The sequence below is a fragment of the Bos mutus genome, chromosome 2 (genome assembly GCF_027580195.1).
Source record: "Bos mutus isolate GX-2022 chromosome 2, NWIPB_WYAK_1.1, whole genome shotgun sequence".
NCBI lineage: Eukaryota > Metazoa > Chordata > Mammalia > Artiodactyla > Bovidae > Bos > Bos mutus.
The window spans coordinates 20,616,665-20,636,987 of NC_091618.1; the positions used below are offsets into that span (position 1 = coordinate 20,616,665).

Below are 20,323 nucleotides of genomic sequence, written 5' to 3' on the forward strand. Positions count from 1 at the left end.
TCAGATGCTAATAGGCAAAGAAACCATTTGTCCTAGATTGCCAAATTAGACATTAATGCTTATTATAGATAGAAGAAATTCCATGGCTTCAGAGGTATCTAATCTATGGGCATGGAATCATTTTTGGAATTCGGATGTATTTTTCTTTAGGGAGAACTTTGTTAGCTGGTTGTTTACTTCTGCTTATAGGTAGGAGGTTACTTAAATTTGTCCCTCTTAGAACATCATGAGTTATTTATTTCTCTGGTAGGCCTACAAGCTTTATTTCTTATACAAATGTACTCTTGGCCCTTCTAATATTTACTTAGTGCCAGGAAACAGGAGAAGAATATTAATATTTCTAAGAAAAGTGAATGAATGAATGATTTCAGGGAGATCCTGGAGACCGAGGGCACCCAGGACCACCAGGGGTTTTGGTAACTCCATCTCGTCCACTCAAAGGTTTGTGTTCCATTTGACTTCTCTATCAATTATGCTGAAATGGGATTTAAGTTGCCCTGAAAGAAGAGTTTGGTCCACTCTTTCTGTACTTTATACACTAGGTGGGCTAAATCTATGAACTTTACCATGTATGCGTAATTGTTGTTGTTCAGTCGCTAAGTTGTGTCTGACACTTTGCAATCCCATGGACTGCAGCACGTCAGGCCTTCCTGCCCCTCAGTATCTCCTGGAGTTTGCCCAAGTCCATGTCCATTGAGTCAGTGATGCTATGGAGCATCTCATCCCCTGCCGTCCCCTTCTCCTGCCTTCAGTCTTTCCCAGCATCAGAGTCTTTTCAAATGAGTCAGCTCTTCGCATCAGGTGGCCAAAGTATTGGCTTCATAATGTATAAATTATACAAGTGCTAATAGAGATGTACATCTTGATCATCTCTATCAGCATAAGACATCAAATTTTATGTTAGTGTGTAAACTGCCTGCTGGGATTTTTATTATGTTACCTTTCAGAAAGTAGGTATTTTAATTGCTAAACACACTTAAAACCATTTGACTAAGCCCTGCCACAATGCTGCCTCCAGGAAGAAGGCAGCCTCAACCAATGACATATTCAGCATTACTTCAACTTCACGTGTCTGTCAGGGAGGGTCTAAAATACTGCGTTTTAAATGTGATGAGAAACTGCAAAACCATCTCCCAGTTATACTTGAGCAAGCCTCCCAAAAAGTAATTGTGCATGAATTTTCTAATGTATACATATGTTTGCTGTATACATGATGTCATTATTTTTGGCAGGCCCTCCAGGGGATCCAGGGCGCCCCGGCCGCTATGGAGAAACAGGGGCTGTTGGACCACGTGGTCCTCCTGGTGCCCCAGGTAGACCAGGGGAAGCCTGTCCAGGTATGAATCCCCTGGCTTTTACAGCTCAGGTTTGCTACATCCTCCTCCACACCAAGGGTTCTCCATTCTAGCTGATACTAAAATCATCTTGTTGTTTAGTCATGAAGCTGTATCTGACTCTTTGTGACCCCATGGACTGTAGCCTGCTGGGCTCCTCTGTCCATGGGATTCTCCAGGCAAGAATACTGGAGTGGGTTGCCATTTCCTTCTCCAGGGGATCTTCCCAACCCAGGGATTGAACCTGCGGCTCCTACCGCGTCTCCTGCATTGCACGCAAACTCTTTTACTTCTGTGCCACTGGCAAAGCCCAACTCATCTTAGGATTGTTTCAAAAATACTGATGGCTGAGCCTACCCAGACTAGGAATATCAGACTCTCTGGGAGGATAGATGCACCCAGGCATCTACTGTTATAAAATCATCCCCCTACTTCTAATGCACAGCTAGGATTAAGAAGCACAGAACTCAAACAAATTGACTAATTAATTGGAGAAAATCCAGGTTCCTAGACTGCTGCTCAGAAATATTCAGTCACTATCTCAGGGGTGTGATAAGAAGCATCTATGTATAGTGGGCTTCCCACAAGATTGCATGCATGCTAAGTAGCTTCAGTGGTGTCCAACTCATTGCGACCCTTTGGACAGTAATCCACAAGCTCCTCCGTCCTTGGGATTCTCCAGGCAAGAATACTGGAGTGGGTTGCCATTTCCTTCTCCAGGGGATCTTCCTGACCCACAGATTGAACACACATCTCTTATGTCTCCTGCATTGGCACAAGAGTTTTTTACCATGAGGGCCACTGGGGAAGCCCTCCCACAAGATTACCACATGCAGATAAGATTTCGAAACCACTGCTAGGATTAGCGTGTGTCTTCAGGTTTTTACCACCTTCTTGGAAGGCTCCCCCTGTGGATATATAGTTGTTAAAATTTAGTTTTATCCACCTAGTCCCCAACTTAAATATTCTGTATGAAATGTGGAAATACAAATTGTGAATTAAAAAGTAGGATTTTGATTCACACTTAGTGAATAATAATAATAATAACAAAAAGCCACAGTTTTCTCCTCCCTTCCCTCCACACCAAAAAACAACAGTCTCATCCCTCACAGAAAAACCCTATGGTTCATGGTCATATTTGATGAAAAGCCTGAGAAACAATCCTATTGACACAAGGACATTCAACTCCTTCAAGTGCTATCTTAGTTAATAGTCTCAGTGATATTAGGAAAAGAAGTTTACAGGGTATTTTCATTCTGTGAACCCAGGAGAATTGATTAAACGTGTGAGGAGAAAAGTCTGGAATAAATGTAATTTTATTCAATCTGTCTCAAGTTACGTTTCCTGAGGAGTAAAAAATTTTCTGAGATATTCAACTGTGAACTACAGAGTTCTTGTTTAATCTTCCACGAAGCTGGCTTTCACTTGGGAGAGTCTGATGACCACAAAGTCAGTAAATAAAGCTTTGTTTAGTTCATTTACTCTTTAGACATTGTAGCCATGGTTTAATTGACCCAGGACTGTATAAATCATACAGACTACTCTCTCAGTCAGGAGGTACTAGGCTCTCATCTTACATTTCTCCTTTCAGGCTTATTTATAATAAAATAGTGCTTCCAGCAGATTGAAATCAAAACCCAGTGGGAGTAAGTAACACATGTCTCTAGGGAATTTCAAACCAAGTATAACAAGAAGCCTCTTTAGCCCAAAAATCTTTTAAAAAAGAATTAACCCATATTTGGACTTCAACCCATAGTAAGCTGTAATTTTATATGGTATAGTATTTACATTACATCATGCACATATATGTATCCATAAATACATATGGTTGAAACAAAAATCTCACAAAATAATATCTGTGGAGTATATGAGACACTCCCATTTCTATTCCATTCTTTTCTTTTGAAAAAAAAAAAAAAAAAAAAGGTTTTAATGCTGGCCACAGCTTCATTGATACTGTGTCCTGTCGGTGGGTGATTGAGGCTGCAGTGTTCTGTACACTGTAACCCATTCTCCCTGTTGGAAGCTGGTTGAGCTTTTTTCCTGGCCCTGGGGTGAGACAGCAAGCAGGCAGCATTCAGGTTCATTCTAAGTCGGGTTTAAGGAACGTTATAAAGACAAGATGGCAACCAAGTCCATAGGAGTACATGTTCATTTTGTTTTAAGGACACCCATGTATGTAGCCTTTATTATACCTATTCAGTTTTATAATCATCTATAGTATTTACCATGAAGTTTTGGAGTCAAACACCTACGATTGAATCCCAGCATTCACAATCAACATAGTGCGGTGGAAAAGTTACGTGTTTATACAGTGAACTAACAACATTTCTTTGGCCAGCTGATGCGAAGAGCTGACTCATTTGAAAAGATTCGGATGCTGGGAAAGATTGCGGATAGGAGGAGAAGGGGACGACAGAGGATGAGATGGTTGGATGGCATCACCGACTCAATGGACATGGGTTTGGGTGGACTCCAGGAATTAGTGATGGACAGGGAGGCCTGGTGTGCTGTGGTTCATGGGGTTGCAAAGAGTCGGACATGACTGAGCGACTGAGCTGAACTGAACGATGTTTCATGTTCTAGTGCTTACAAGCTGTGTAATCTTGGGCACTTATTAAACCTCTCTGTTCCTCAGTTTTCCCATCTAGAAAACTAAGTTCTTGTTACAGTTGAAAGAAGTAATATGTATAGTTTTTAGAATACAACTTGGCATACAGACTCACTATGTTAGCTATTATTAGCATTTCTTATACTGGGACTAAATTTACTGTGCCTTATCTATAAGGTTCAACCTTTAGAAGTTGTTGAGAAACGCTGGGCTGGAAGAAGCACAAGCTGGAATCAAGATTGCTGGGAGAAATATCAATAACCTCAGATATGCAGATGATACCACCCTTATGGCAGAAAGTGAAGAGGAACTCAAAAGCCTCTTGATGAAAGTGAAAGTGGAGACTGAAAAAGTTGGCTTAAAGCTCAACATTCAGAAAACGAAGATCATGGCATCTGGTCCCATCACTTCATAGGAAATAGATGGGGAAACAGTGTCAGACTTTATTTTTTTAGGCTCCAAAATCACCACAGATGGTGACTGCAGCCATGAAATTAAAAGACACTTACTCCTTGGAAGGAAAGTTATGACCAATCTAGATAGCATATTCAAAAGCAGAGACATTACTTTGCCAACAAAGGTCCATCTAGTCAAGGCTATGGTTTTTCCAGTAGTCATGTATGCATGTGAGAGTTGGACTGTGAAGAAAGTTGAGCGCCGAAGAATTGATGCTTTTGAACTGTGGTGTTGGAGAAGACTCTTGAGAGTCCCTTGGACTGCAAGGAGATCTAACCAGTCCTTTCTAAAGGAGATCAGTCCTGGGTGTTCTTTGGAAGGAATGATGCTAAAGCTGAAACTCCAGTACTTTGGCCACCTCATGCAAAGAGTTGACTCATTGGAAAAGACTCTGATGCTGGGAGGGATTGGGGGCAGGAGGAGAAGGGGATGACAGAGGATGAGATGGCTGGATGTCATCACCAACTCGATGGACATGAGTCTGAGTGAACTCCGGGAGTTGGTGATGGACAGGGAGGCCTGGCGTGCTGCGATTCATGGGGTCACAAAGAGTCGGACACGACTGAGCAACTGAACTGAACTGAACTGAGCTGAGGAGTAAAGCTAATGTCTGAAAATATATGTACAGCCTCAGCACATATGCACACAAGAGTGAAAGCCATCTATTTACTTTGGGTGCTACATTACTGATGACAAATGGGGTTCCAATTGTCTGTTGCTAAACAAGTAACCCCAACATTCAGCATATACCCTTCACTCTTTCCATGGTTCAGGAATTCAGGAGGCATTAACCCAAGTGATTCCAGAGCAAAGATTTTCATCTAGTTATAGCTGTAGACTAGGGACTTCCCTGATGGCTCAGATGGTAAAGCATCTGCCCTCAATGCGGGAAACCCGGGTTTGATCCCTGGGTTGGGAAGGTCCCCTGGAGAAGGAAATGGCAACCCACTCCAGTCCTCTTGCCTGGAAAATTCCACGGACAGAGGAGCCTTGTAGGCTACAGTCCATGGGATCACAAAGAGTCAGACACTACTGAGCAACTTCACTCACTCACTCATAGCTGTAGACTAGCTGGAACAGAAACATGAGGACTGGCCAGACATCTCTCTCATTTGTCTCTCATATAGTCTCAAGCCTTGCTATGTGGCTCTGCACTTAACTTAGACTTCCTTACAGCATGGTGGCTTCCGGGTGATAATATTTCTTCCATGGTGGTTCAGGACTCCAGTCCCAAGCATTTCAGCTCACAAGGCAGAACCTGAATTGTCTTTAATAATCTGGCCTGGGAAGCCATATAGCGTCACTCCCACCATACTTGATTAGTTCAAACAGTCACCAAAGGCTGCCACATTGCAGGGAAGAGGGACCTCCACTTCTTGCTAGGAGACTGTCAGGGTTCTGCAAGGGCGTGAGAAGCAAGAGCTACCAGGACGCCAACTTTAATAATGACCATCTTCCATCTGAGAGATTCTGGTACTAGGTGTGCTTAGGACGAAGCAGATAGAAGTGGTTGCTATCATATGAGGGCTTCTGGCTGTTTTGAAGCCAAAGCTGTCAGTATGGGGTTGGTGAGTAGGGTATCGAGGAGGGGCAGGATTCAGCTGCTCCTGCATTACTTTGACTTCCCCTGAACATACTGAATATTACTTTGACCTTCCCTGAACTTCCAATCCTTTGCTGAGAACTTCCTATAGCCAGTCCCTATACATTAAGGTCCTTATGTGGATTATTTTGTTTCATCCTCATTAGAAGCCTCTGAGGAAGATGTAGAGAATTAAATAAGTTACATAACCTACTTTGGTACCTGTGGCTGGAGAGACAGAGGCCAGGTTCAAATCTAGCATCTCTATGCTTTCCACCAACCTACATGGTTATAGTATATTACCTCTATATAGATAATTATATGAGTCCAAGTTTTTGGCTGTGTTAATAAAGTATGCTCCCCATTTAATTTGAGCATAAAAGATTAGAAGACTATCTCCATATAAGCATATTATTGCTGCTGCTGCTGCTGCTAAGTCACTTCAGTCATGTCTGACTCTGTGTGACCCCATAGACGGAAGCCCATCAGGCTCCCCTGTCCCTGGGATTCTCCAGGCAAGAACACTGGGTGCCATTTCCTTCTCCAATGTGTGAAAGTGAAAAGTAAAAGTGAAGTCGATCAGTCGTGTCCGACTCTTAGCGACCCCATGGACTGCAGCCTACCAGGCTCCTCTGTCCATGGGATTTTCCAGGCAAGAGTACTGGAGTAGGGTGCCATTGCTTTCTCTATGCATATTACAAGCATGCCCAAATATCACATTTTAGTACCTAAAAGGCAACACTAATTTTCTCATTAAATTCTCCTGCTGCTGCTGCTGCTAAGTCGCTTCAGTCGTGTCCGACTCTGTGCGACCCCATAGACGGCAGCCCACCAGGCTCCCCCGTCCCTGGGATTCTCCATGCAAGAACACTTGAGTGGGTTGCTGTTTCCTTCTCCAATGCATGAAAGTGAAAAGTGAAAGTGAAGTTGCTCAGTCGTGTCCAACTCTTAGCGACCTCATGGACTGCAGCCTACCAGGCTCCTCTGTCCATGGGATTTTCCAGGCAAGAGTACTGGAGTGGGTTGCCATTGCCTTCTCCTCAGATCAGATCAGTCACTCAGTCGTGTCCAACTCTTCGAGACCCCATGAATCCCAGCATGCCAGGCCTCCCTGTCCATCACCAACTCCCGGAGTTCACTCAGACTCATGTCCATCGAGTTGGTGATGACATCCAGCCATCTTATCCTCTATTGTCCCCTTCTCCTCCTGCCCCCAATCCCTCCCAGCATCAGAGTCTTTTCCAATGAGTCAACTCTTTGCATGAGGTGGCCAAAGTACTGGAGTTTCAGCTTCAGCATCATTCCTTCCCAAGAAATCCCAGGGCTAATCTCCTTCAGAATGGACTGGTTGGATCTCCTTGCAGTCCAAGGGACTCTCAAGAGTCTTCTCCAACACCACAGTTCAAAAGCATCAATTCTTCGGCGCTCAGTCTTCTTCACAGTCCAACTCTCACATCCATACATGACCACAGGAAACCTTGACTAGACGGACCTTTGTTGGCAAAGTAATGTCTCTGCTTTTGAATATGATATCTAGGTTGGTCATAATTTTCCTTCCAAGGAGTAAGCGTCTTTTAATTTCATGGCTGCAGTCACCATCTGTAGTGATTTTGGAGCCCAGAAAAATAAAGTCTGCCACTGTTTCCCCATCTATTTCCCATGAAGTGATGGGACCAGATGCCATGATCTTCGTTTTCTGAATGTTGAGCTTTAAGCCAACTTTTTCACTCTCCACTTTCACTTTAAAATTATATGCTAGATACCTATCTGAGGGCTACCCTAAGAGTTCAGATGGTAGAGCATCCACTTGCAATGCAAGATACCTGGGTTCGATCCCTGGGTCAGGAAGATCCCCTGGAGAAGGAAATGGCAACCCACTCCAGTATTCTTGCCTGGAGAATCCCATGGACAGAGGAAGCTGGCCGACTATAGTCCCTGGGATTGCAAAGTGTCAGGCACGACTGAGCGACTAACACACACACACAGACACCTATCTGTATGATTTAATGCATTACCTCTTTATTTTCTCCTTATTTAAAAATTTTAGTGAAGTATAGTTGCTGTACAATATTATAAGTTATAGGTGTCTGAGTGAACTCCGGGAGTTGGTGAGGAACAGGGAGGCCTGGCGTGCTGCGATTCATGGGGTCGCAAAGAGTCGGACACGACTGAGTGACTGATCTGATCTGATCTGATAGGTGTACAGTATCAGTCAGTTCAGTTGCTCAGTCGTGTCCGACTCTTTGCAACCCCATGGACTGCAGCACGCCAGGCCTCCTTCTCCATCACCAACTCCTAGAGTTTACTCAAACTCATGTCCATTGAGTTGGTGATGCCATCCAGGCATCTCATCCTCTGTCATCCCCTTCTCCTCCCGCCTTCAATCTTTCCCAGCATCAGGGTCTTTTCAAATGAGTTAGTTCTTTGCACCAGGTGGCCGAAGTATTGGAGTTTCAGTTTCAGCATCAATCCTTCCAATGAGTATTCAGGACTGATTTCCTTTAGGATGGACTAGTTGGATGTCCTTGCAGTCCAAGGGACTCTCAAGAGTCTTCTCCAGCACCACAGTCCAAAAGCATCAACTCTTCTATGCTCAGCTTTCTTTATTATTCAACTCTCACATCCATACATGACTACTGGAAAAACCATAGCTTTGACTAGATGGACCTTTGTGGGCAAAGTAATGTCTCTGCTTTTTAACATGCTGTCTAGGTTGGTCATAACTTTTCTTCCAAGGAGCAAGTATAGTGCTTCACAATTTTAAGGATTATGCTCCAGTTATAGTTATTATAAAATATTGGCTATATTCTCCATTTTGTACAATATATCTTTGTAGCTTATTTTATACATAATAGTTTGTTGCTCCATACCCAAGTATTGCCCCCCTCCTCTCCCCACCAGTAACTACTAATTTGTTCTTTATGTCTTTGAATCTGCTTCCCTTTTTTTTTATATTCAGTAGTTTGCTGTATTTTTTAGATCCCATGTATAACTGATATCATATAGTATTTGTTTTTCTGTGAGCTCATGTTTTAATTCACTGAATGTGTTGATATGTTTGTTCAGGTTAGGTTCTATCAAATTATCAAGGTGGAAAGATTTTAAAAGTAAATTTAATTAAATAATATATACTACCTTCCCAATAATTCCAAAGAATGGACAAAAAGAAAATTTAATTCCCCAAATCTTTCTTATTACCACTTGTGTTCTTGTTTCAAAGGAGCTGAGGCATTTTGATGGCTGGGATACTCAGTTATTTTTAAACTACAATTTTTTTTCCTTAAAAAAATTCCACAGTCTAAGAAAGATGCACTGATTTTTATTTCTTACACAGAAAAAAATTTTGAGAGTATTAATGTGAGATTATCTGAGTATATGTGGTTTTCATTCTTGATTTCTCTTGGAGGCATGACGGGACCTCCTGGGCCACGAGGATTTCCTGGTCACCCAGGATTTCCAGGGGCAGCTGGGGTTCCTGGAAGAGCTGATTCTGCTCCAGGAAAACCAGGCAACCAGGGACCAACTGGGCTGCCTGGAGTGCCGGGACTGCCGGGACCTCCGGGATCAGATGGTAAAGTGCTCTTCATTCACATTTCATAACACTTATGTTGCATTTGATATTTGCAGTATCATACAGAAAATGTGACTTTCCAAATTTTTTAAAGGTTGTCTAATATTTCATAAGCCAAGTTAGTGTTATTAACAATACAAAAACGTCAACTGATATTGACCTACCACATCAATTAAAGTATGTGAAAATGTTTGGTTGAGAATTTTAGTGTGATGATAGAATTTTGTAAATGAACACAGTTTTTATTTTTTGAATATAGTTTTTATTTTTAGGAGTCATATGCAGACCAGACTTAAGAGTCAAACAGCCCTATAAAGCCTTTTGTGAAAAATAACCATCCCAGAGTCTCCTATTCTGTCCACCCCAGGGGCAATTATTTCCACACAGTTAGCTGAATCTTTTGTTATTTGTCTTTTATGACCATTTAGCAAACATATGTCGCTATTTCTTAATTTTTCAGTTTGAGCAGTATTATTTGACTTACCTGTCCACAGATGAATGTCCCCCATTCCTTGCCATACATGCATGTTTTCTGTTTCTACAACCTATCAATACAGTTATCATCATTATTTTAGTTAAATATTCAGTATCTATACTGAAAGATTATATAAATGTTATTCATTGGTTTATTCATATAATAATATATATTACTCTTTTGCTTTCCCAGCATGGCATTTAGTTAATAATTGTCTTAACATTCTTTTTTGTGTGTTTGCTTGGTTTTCAATATACTTATTGCTAATTCAACCTCAAATCATCGAAAATTGTATAAATCTCTTAATCATGCATTCTAACTCATTACCAGTGTTATCTCTTTGAATAAGTCTCTTCTGGAGCATTATGACTGTTCAAGTTACGTCAGGTTGCAATTTCAAAAGCTGATGCTAAGATCCTGCCTTGAGATCTTCCTTCATCGTTATCCTACATATTGTGTCTCTACTTGTCTGTCTGTTTCTGCCTCTCTTTCTTTGGGTTCCTTTTTCCCCACAACTCATATATTTCTTTGGTTGCTTTCAGTTCAGTTCAGTTGCTCAGTCATATTTGACTCTTTGTGACCCCATGGACTGCAGCACACCAGGCTTCCCTGTCTGTCACCAGCTCCCAGAGCTTGCTCAAACTCATGTCCATTGAGTTGGTGATGCCATCCAACCATCTCATCCTTTGTCCTCCTGCCTTCAATCTTTCCCAACATCAGGGTCTTCTCCAGTGAGTCAGTTCTTCACATCAGGTGGCCAAAGTATTGGAGCTTCAGGTTCAGCATCAATCCTTCTAATGAATATTTAGGACTGATTTCCTTTACGATTGACTGGTTTGATTCTTTACAGTCCAAGGGACTCTCAAGTGTCTTCTCTAACACCACAGTTCAAAAGCATCAATTCTTCAGCACTCAGCTTTCTTTATAGTCCAACTCTCACATCCATACATGACCACTGGAAAAAACATAGTTTTGACTAGATGGATTTTTGTGAGCAAAGTAATGTCTCTGCTTTTTAATACACTGTCTAGGTTGGTCATAGCTTTTCTTCCAAGGAGTAAGCATCTTTTAATTTCATGGCTGCAGTCACCATCTGTAGTGATTTTGGAGCCCAGGAAAATAAAGTATGTCACTGTTTCCACTGTCTCCCCATCTATTTGCCATGAAGTGATGGGGCTGGATGCCATGATCTTCATTTTCTGAATATTGAATTTTAAGCCAGTATTTTCACTCTCCTCTTTCACCTTCATCAAGAGGCTCTTGTTCCTTTTTGCTTTCAAGCAGAAGGGTGATATCATCTGCATATATGAGGTTATTGATATTTCTCCCAGCAATCTTGATTCCAGCTTGTGCTTCATTTAGTCTCACATTTCTCATGATGTACTCTGCATATAAGTTAAAAAAGCAGGGTGACAGTATACAGCCTTGACATATTCCTTTCCCAATTTGGAACCAGTCCATTGTTCCATGTCCAGTTCTAACTGTTGCTTCTTGACCTGCATACAGATTTCTCAGGAGGCAGGTAAGGTGGTCTGGTATTCCCATCTCGAAGAATTTTCACAGTTTGCTGTTATCCACACAGTCAAAGGCATTGGCGTGGTCAATAAAGCAGAAGTAGATGTTTCTCTGGAACTCTCTTGCTTTTTTGATGATCCAACAGATATTGGCAGTTTGATCTCTGGTTATTCTGCCTTTTTTAAAACCAGCTTGAACATCTGGAAGTTCTCAGTTCATGTATTGTTGAAGCCTCGCTTGGAGAATCTTGATCATTACTTTGCTAGCATGTGAGATGAATGCAATTGTGTGGTAGTTTGAGCATTCTTTGGCATTTACTTTCTTTGGGATTGGAATGAAAATTGGCCTTTTCCAGTCCTGTGACCACTGCTGAGTTTTCCAAATTTGCTGGCATATTGAGTGCAGCACTTTCACAGCATCGTCTTTTAAGATTTGAAATAGTTCAACTGGAATTCCATCACCTCCAATAACTTTGTTCATAGTGATCCTTCCTAAGGCCCACTTGACTTTGCATTCTAGGTTGTCTGGCTCTAGGTGAGTGACCACACCATCTTGGTTTTTTGGGTCATTAAGATCTTTTTTGTGTAGTTCTTCTGTGTATTTTTGCTGCCTCTTCTTAATATCTTCTGCTTCTGTTAGGTCCATACCATTTCTGTCCTTTATGGTGCCCATCTTTGCATAAAAGTTTCCCTTGTATCTCTAATTTTTTTGAAAAGATCTCTAGTCTTTCCCATTCTTTTGTTTTCCTCTATTTCTTTGGATTGATCACCGAGGAAGGCTTTTTTTTTTTATCTCCCCTTGCTATTCTTTGGAACTATTCAATTGGATATATCTTTTCTTTTCTCCTTTGCCTTTCGCTTCTCTTCTTTTCTCAGCTATTTGTAAGGCCTGCTCAGACAACCATTTTGCCTTTTTGAATTTCTTTTTCTTGGGGATGGTTTTGATCACAGCCTCCTGTACAACATTACAAACCTCTATCCATAGTTCTTCAGGCACTCTGTCTATCAGATCTAATCCCTTGAATCTATTTGTCACTTCCACTGTATAATTGTAAGGGATTTGATTTAGGTCATACTTGAATGGTCTAGTGGTTTTCCCTTCTTTCTTCAACCTCATCTGTTGGTTTACTCTCTCATTATGCTTTGTGAGAAAGTGTATACATTTGGGATATTTGAAATACATTTATTCTACTGTGAAATTTGATTGATAGTTTGGTTGAATATAAAATTATAGATTGCAATCATTTTTTCCTTCAGGTTTTTGAAGGCATTTTCCTTTCTTTCTTTCTTTTTTTTTTTTAGTGTTTTTACTAAGAAGTTCAATAATCTTTAGATAGTTGATCCTTTGTTTAAAGTCTCTTTTTTCTCTGAAAGCTTCTAGGAATTTTTCTTTGTATTCAATGTCCATAAATTTCACAGTGATTTACCTCAGTGTGGGTAAATTTGCAGGCACTCAGAGCAGTTTCAATTGAACACAAATCCCTCATTTCTGGAAAAATGTCTTGAAGTAATTTTTTTGAAAATACTCTGTGATTTTTCCCTCTGCTTTCTATTTCTGGACACAATATATTTGTCTGTTTCAGAATCAATCCTATACCTCTCTTTTTCAAATCTTCACCTATTATCTTCATCTTTTTATTTTTCCTTACACTTTCTGATACACTTCCTCAATTCCATATTCCAACTCTGCTTCTGAATTTTGAAATTTCTGCTTTAATAACCATTTTTTTTAAAATTTCTGAGAATTTTGTTGTTGGTGTTGTTCTCTCTTAATGTGTCTTTTTGCAGCAGCTTGTTCATGTCTCAGGGATGAAATGCCTTCCTTTGTCTGTTTTTTAAACTATATAGTTTATTTTTTAAAGATTTCTTCTTACTGTATTGTCTGTTTTCTCTTATTTGAGGGAGTTTGTTTTTTCCTGCTGCAATTTTTAAGAAAGATTTCTTAACTATTTAGCTGTTTCTTTGACCAGTCAACCTATGTGGGTCCTCACTGTCATTCTGCTTCGGAGGTACCAATGCCTGAACTTTAGGAGAAATTTTTCAGTCAGCTATGCTCTTTTTCTGCTTCCCCTACAGCCTGCTTGGAGTTCAGCTTTTAAACATCTGCTAAATCTTTTTACATTTTTTTTTTTTTTTGCTGTTGTTTCCTTTCTCTTGTTGTTTCTTTGTCTTAAAGAATTCTGTCTTTTTATAATATTCTTTTACTGTCTGTTTGGAGAGAACAAGGAACTTACTGTTTGTACTTTATCTGTCATCTTTGATCAGATATCTCTGAATTTTTGCTTTTACAAACTCTGCTTTATGCTTTCTTTATTAGGTAATTATTGATAATTGAATGGGGGAAAATGATCTGTGCCATACACTTATTCTTACTTTATTTGTTTTGTTTTGGTATATTTGTTTTTTTTATTCCCTACCTTACCCTACAATCCACTAAATTAGGGCTGAGATTAGGGATGGTTTTAATCAATGGTTATGGTACCAGAAGCTTGCTGAGACAACTGTATGGTCTATTTGTGTACATATTCTTATATCAGAGAGAAAGAATCTTAAGAAAGGAGTGGAAGAAAGAATAGGGGTAAGGGGATGATTGAAGTATGAGAGACACTTCTACTTGTTTGCTAGTAGGTATTCACAAAAATCGTGTGATTCTCTCTGCACTCCCCTATCCCACTGTGAAGCTGTATATTGTACTGTTGGGCAACCCGGACCACAAGGAACAAAAGGCAAAGTGGGTCCTCCAGGAAGACGAGGCTCCAAAGGAGAAAAAGGCAAGTATTCCTCCAAGTAGAATTTCTAGAAAAAAACAGCAGTGGAGGGTTGGGAGGCATTATATGATATGTACAGTGTGGCCTTTCATTTAGGTTTTTTACTCCCTTTAGTTACCCTGTGACTACCTAACTCATTGTGTGCTTGTGACGTGATTAGACCTTGCCAAAAAGTCAAATCCATATTTTAGAATATAAAGGAGACATTTGTCTGCCATGAGATTTGTCTCAAAGCGGTGACTCTTTTCCATGAGATCCTCTCAATTCCTTGAAAAAAGCAGAGATAGGACAGTTTTGATCTTCAATTTCAATTTCTCTCTGTGGGTCCCATCTTTCCTAAATTCACCAAATGCCTCTAGCTCTCTGTTTCTACACTCTAAATTGTTTGGTGTGTTTTTGGCTAACAGAGTCAGGCAGGTATGAAAGCTGAGCAATTTGATTATCCTAATGGTATTTTTTAGACTAAAAATCCTGATGAGTAGAAAATGCATTTAGTGAATTATCAACTGTGATATGCATTCAATAATCCTCTTTACATATTTTATTTGGATTCTTTAAATGTTCAAAGTTTATACTCTAACCAATTTTAATTGTTGTTTTTTCAGCAGGAACCAAATTAAGAGTTTTTTTTCTAAGCAGGATCCAAATAAGAGCTATCTAAACTTTTAAAAATAAGAAATTTTCTTATTTTCAAAGTTTCTGCAATAGAGTTCAGCATTAGCTTTTCCCCTTGATTTTACCAGGGTGAATTTTTTAAGACACAGAACACCCCATTGTCTAGAAACAACATGTCCAGCCACATAGACCATAGCTACCTCCACATCATGCTCTGTACCCCTCCCCCATCACATGTTGTCAGTTGTCTGCGATAAGAATTGTGTGCATCAGACCCTTTTTGTTCTTATTCACACTATTGGTTTTGTATAGTAAGGACTTTATTGGGATTTCATTCAGGAAATATAACAAAGCTGCCTTTTATCCTCTGTCTAGGGAGCTCAGGGCTCTGTGCCTGCCAGCCTGGTCCCATGGGCCCATCAGGCCCTCCAGGGCCTCCTGGGAGGCAAGGGAGTAAGGGAGACTTGGGGCTCCCTGGGTGGCTTGGAGAAAAAGGTTCCCCAGGCCCTCCTGGTGCCAAAGGATCTCCAGGGCCACCGGTGAGTAACTTCCCAGTTTTTTTATCTTTTAACAGAGTTATAATTCAGTTGTACCCTCTGTAATTTATAGTGCTATATATATGTTTTTAATATATGTATTGTATATATTGTAATATATATAATGTGATATATATGGTTTTTAAGTTTTTAAATTTATTTTTATTGATGTATAGTTGAATTACAATATATTATATGTTTTGAATCTATAAGTATATTAATGGCAAAAAATTGTCTCTGTCCTTTTATTCATCCATTCATCATTCATTTGTTCAATCAATTGTTTACTGAGGACTTACTATGCTCCAGGTGCTATTCCAGATACAGCAGGGACCAGAGCACAATCTCTGCCCTCCTGGGGCCCCTTCTCTGTGGGGAGAATACACACATCATGACAGATAGACAAGTGAATGTGCACTATGGCAGACGGCAATAAAATCCATTGCCATCTAGTGTGGTTTGAGTGGAGAGAATGAGGGGCAGAGTAGCAGATGAAGTCATAGAAATGGCTGGAGGTTAGGAGGGGTTGGAGAGCATAGGGTTTTGTAGAAGGGCTGGCTTAGAACTTGTGCTCTGAATGTCATGGAGCAGCTGGTGGAGAATCTTAAGGAGGGATAAATCTGACCTTGGTTTTAACAGTATCACACTTGTAGCTTTGTTAAGGACAGACCAGAGAGGATAAGGGAGGAAGTAGGAAGATTTAGCTGAGCGATTGCTCCAGTAATCCTGGTGAAATATGAAGGTGGACAGGTTTCCATATTAATGTTGGGTGTGGCGGGAGGTGGTCGGATTCTAGATATATCTTGACCACAGAGCCAACAGATTGGCTGTGAGACCAGACATGAGATATGAAAAGCAGAGAAGTAAAGGATGGAATCAAGATGGGGGAGGAGGGGCAACGTGAAGAGTAAGCATGGGGTAAGAAAGGATGCAGAGCCATTGGGCACATTTTAAGTTTGAGGCACCAATTAGACAAAGAAGTGAAAGTGCTGGGTAGAAGCTGAGATGATTCAAGTGAAGGATCCAGATGAGCGATTGATTGGCCTGGAGCTATAAATATTGGCTCTGTCAGAGTTTACATGATGTTTTGTGCCAGAGGGTGGGTGAGATCTTGCTGTGACTCTCATTTGCTGACTGTTCCAAGGAACCATTACAAGTGCCCTGAGCTGAGGCTGTCCCTCTGAATAAGATCAGTGCCCTCCAGGGCACACTCCTCTGGAGGCTGGAGACAGCCTTTGTTACAGGGGCTTAATCCTGGGGTGGCCTGGGGCCCAACCATCAGCCCCAGTGCACTCTTTTCCATTTCCCTCAGGAAATCTTGGGAAAATAAGATCCCAGTTTCAGAGCCTTAAGTGAAGGTTTTTCTTTCACTCTTCCCACACCCCACTTGTAACATTAGCAAAGTCAACTCAAGGAGAAGCTACATCCTTCATACACATATGTTGAATGAACGTGGTTGTAATTACTAAGTATGTTGCGTTTTATAGTCTGATTTTTTTAATTCACCATTTTTTCATAGTCATTTTTCTGTGTCGTTACTTACTCTTCTTAGTGAAGGTTTTATTGACTCTAAGCTTTTTCCTGCCTTCACACTGAGTTGCTTCTCAGAGCTAGCATCTTGGATTGTGAGTCACAGATTCATCCAGGGTTATCCTGGCAAAAGTTTATGTAATGCAGTTGCTCCAGGGCTTACCTCGTTAGTGTTTTTAAATGTTTAATTTATATTGAAGTATAGTTCATTTACAATGTTGTATTAAACTGGCCATATTTCTGATGTCTTTGTTCTGTATATGCTTCTGTCCATATGACTTCTCTGTATTAAATTCATCAAATTGGGATCACAGTTAGGGACCAGGTTCACACCATGGGGCACAGGAAAGGAAAGGAGGGAGCGAGGGATGAACAAAAGGACCCACAGACAGGGTGCTCTCGCTCCTCCGTACATCTCTCTTCTGCTGATCCCTGGCCTCAGCAGCCACAGGTTGGTGGCAAAGTACCAAACAGAAAAATAGGTTTATGTTCTCAGCCATTTTTTTCTGTGATTGGACCAAAGCTTTATATTCCTTGCCTTAGCCTGAGAGCACTTCCTAGGAAGGGAGTTTCCCGCTAGGATGCTCTGGTGCAAGGCATAGGGTTTAGGAGCACGTGGACCAAGCTTTACACCCCAACCCTGACACCGGTGATCTCTGCGGCCTTCCTGGAAAATCTGTATCACATCACCTATCCTCCAGGGTTAGTAGGAATTCAGTTCAGCTGTGCATTGAGAGCTGTCACACAGCAGTGAACCAGATGACCAGGGTCACTGGCCCTGAGGAGCTGCAGGGCAAACCAAAGGTCACAGAATGACAAGGGCTAAACCTCTGGCAGTTTTGGTTTTGTCCTCACGGTCTTTCTTTTTGTATTCTTCATATGAGATCTGTGGCTGCCTTTGAGAAACTGGAAGTTCGTTAACACAGGTCAATGTGTTCCCACTGCTGCCACAAGCGGAGAGGTGGTCATGCCTATGAGAGGAGGTTGGGGTGCTCTAGTCTCCACTATGCCCTTTTGCCTGCTTCTCAGAAGGGCACAGCCCCCTGATGGGCATCTATGGCTGAAGTCCCTGCTTTGGCTTCATATAAAATAACTGATACATGCCTGGCGGAGAGGTCTTCTTTGTTGCTGCTGAGATTTTGTTGTTGTGTTAACCTTTGCCCTGGAAGTTTTTTAGGTTCCACATTTGTTTCACTGGAATCCAGGGCCGTGAAGGCAAGATGGTTTTGTTAACTATAGTGTCTTCTGTACCCAGAATAATGCCTGGTAACTTGTAGGTTCTCAGTAAATCTCTTTATCAAAATCCAAACACAGCGCTGGTAATGTTTTTTCCCCTTACTAGCTCAACTAAGTCTATGATCTAACTCTAATACTTAAAATTCTACACCTGCAGAGTACTAGAACTGTTTGTCCTAAGTCTCCAGTGTGCTGGCCAATAAACTTCTTAGACTCCAGGGTGAATTTGATCTTCAGGGTGAAAGTGCAGGGCTTCCCTGGTGGCTCAGACAGTAAAGAATCTGCCTGCAATGCAGGAGACCTGGATTTGATTCCTGGCTCAGGAAGATTTCCTGGAGAAGGAAATGGCAACCCACTCCAATATTCTTGCCTGGAGAATCCCATGGACAGAGGAGCCTGATGGTCTACAGTCCATGGGGTTGCAAAGAGTCCATGGGGTCACAAAAGTAAACTGTTCAGACTCCCAGGGTGAGTTTGATCTTTAGGATACCCCGGTCTTGTTTATTTAAGCATGCCACTGTCAATCTCTTTCTGGAGAGAAACTGGTTCATGTGCTCTGGCAATAGCTTTCTGTCTTGATAGTTCAGGTACTAGAAGGACATTTTCATTAACCAACTCTTGGATTGGATGCTGTCTGGCATATACTTTGGCCAGTCTCATTGTTAACTCAAGAGTTAGCATAGACAGTAAAAGTAAGAATTAAGACAACGAACACTTCACCTATACTTCCACTTTATGATTTCTAAAGCTCTTCTCTTGTCTCATTTGGCTGTTTCTACAAAGAAATTTTTTCAACTCTCCCTTCTGGACATCATTGCACACAGGATGGTGTCCTAGAATGATATTTTGGGGAATATTGAGTGGTGTGTGCAAAGTGATATTTTCTTTACATTAAGTGGCTCCCAACTGTTTGGTCCACTTTAATTTTGATACCTGTTGTATACATTTTAGGCTGTTTCTTCTCTCACTGATGCTGCCATTGTGCTTATTCCCACTGGTAGCTCTACTCCCCTTCATAGTTCACCGCTCACAAACTGATAGAAACCAGGCAAAAAGATAATGAAGTCTGCTAGAACATGTTGTTAGATTGTATGAAGATAAGACAAAGTAGCATCTGTATAAGCAAAGCAAATATTCCATCCAGTCATTTTTACTTCCTTCCAGATTCTTATCTATGTTTCTTGATTATTGAAGTCACTAGATAAGTGACCTTAAGCTATGTACAGTGTGTTTCTATAATTGTATTTACTGTAATGCTTGGTCACTCTAATATACCAAAAGTAGGCTAAAAGATTTTTGAGATAGCTTAATATTTGATCATATGTATCACTTACAAAACCATGACCCAAATAGTCCAGTCTCAGAGCAGCGTTGAGATCAAAAGATGATAAACCCATTGGCCAAAATTAGTTGTTTACTTGTCATAAAGTGGAAATACATCGATTACAGAAGGTGTTCTTATTTTGCCTTCTCGTGTTCATCAGTGTTCATCAGTATCACAGTTGTTTTCCTCCCTAGGAATTTTCATCCCTCACGTCTGCATTCAACTCTAGTGGCAGCTCTTTTTTTTAATTGTTAAATTTTTTGGCCGCACCTTGCAGCATGTGGGATCTTAGTTCTCTGACCAGGAATCGAACCCTCTGCATTGGAAGCACAGAGTCTTAACCACTGGACCACCAGGGATGTCCCTAGTGGCTCAGATGGTAAAGAATTTGCCTGTGATGCAGAAGACCTGGGTGTGGTCCTTGGGTTGGTTGGACACCACTGAGTGACTGACACTTGCACTTTCACCAGGGAGGTCCCTCTAGTGGCAGCTTTTGTGGTTACTGCCCCTCCCTTTCCTCCCAATTTTACACTGCTGCTGCTGCTGCTAAGTCGCTTCAGTCGTGTCCGACTCTGTGCGACCCCATAGATGACAGCCCACTAGGCTCCCCCGGCCCTGGGATTCTCCAGGCAAGAACACTGGAGTGGGTTGCCATTTCCTTCTCCAATGCATGAAAGTGAAAAGTGAAAGTGAAGTCGCTCAGTCGTGTCTGACTCTTTGCGGCCACATGGACTGCAGCCTACCAGGCTCCTCCATCCATGGGATTTTCCA

General features: G+C 41.2%; 1 protein-coding gene across 1 annotated transcript in view; it reads left to right on the forward strand.

Moving 5' to 3' along the window:
• The window catches only part of COL4A4 (collagen type IV alpha 4 chain), a 150,832-nt gene that overhangs the window by 63,296 nt on the left and 67,213 nt on the right, over positions 1 to 20,323 (forward strand). Inside the window, exons 18-22 of the mRNA XM_070385778.1 lie at positions 372 to 441; positions 1,233 to 1,337; positions 9,390 to 9,554; positions 14,225 to 14,318; positions 15,306 to 15,465. Coding sequence (XP_070241879.1) covers positions 372 to 441; positions 1,233 to 1,337; positions 9,390 to 9,554; positions 14,225 to 14,318; positions 15,306 to 15,465 — 594 coding nt within the window. The remainder of the gene's footprint in view (positions 1 to 371; positions 442 to 1,232; positions 1,338 to 9,389; positions 9,555 to 14,224; positions 14,319 to 15,305; positions 15,466 to 20,323) is intronic.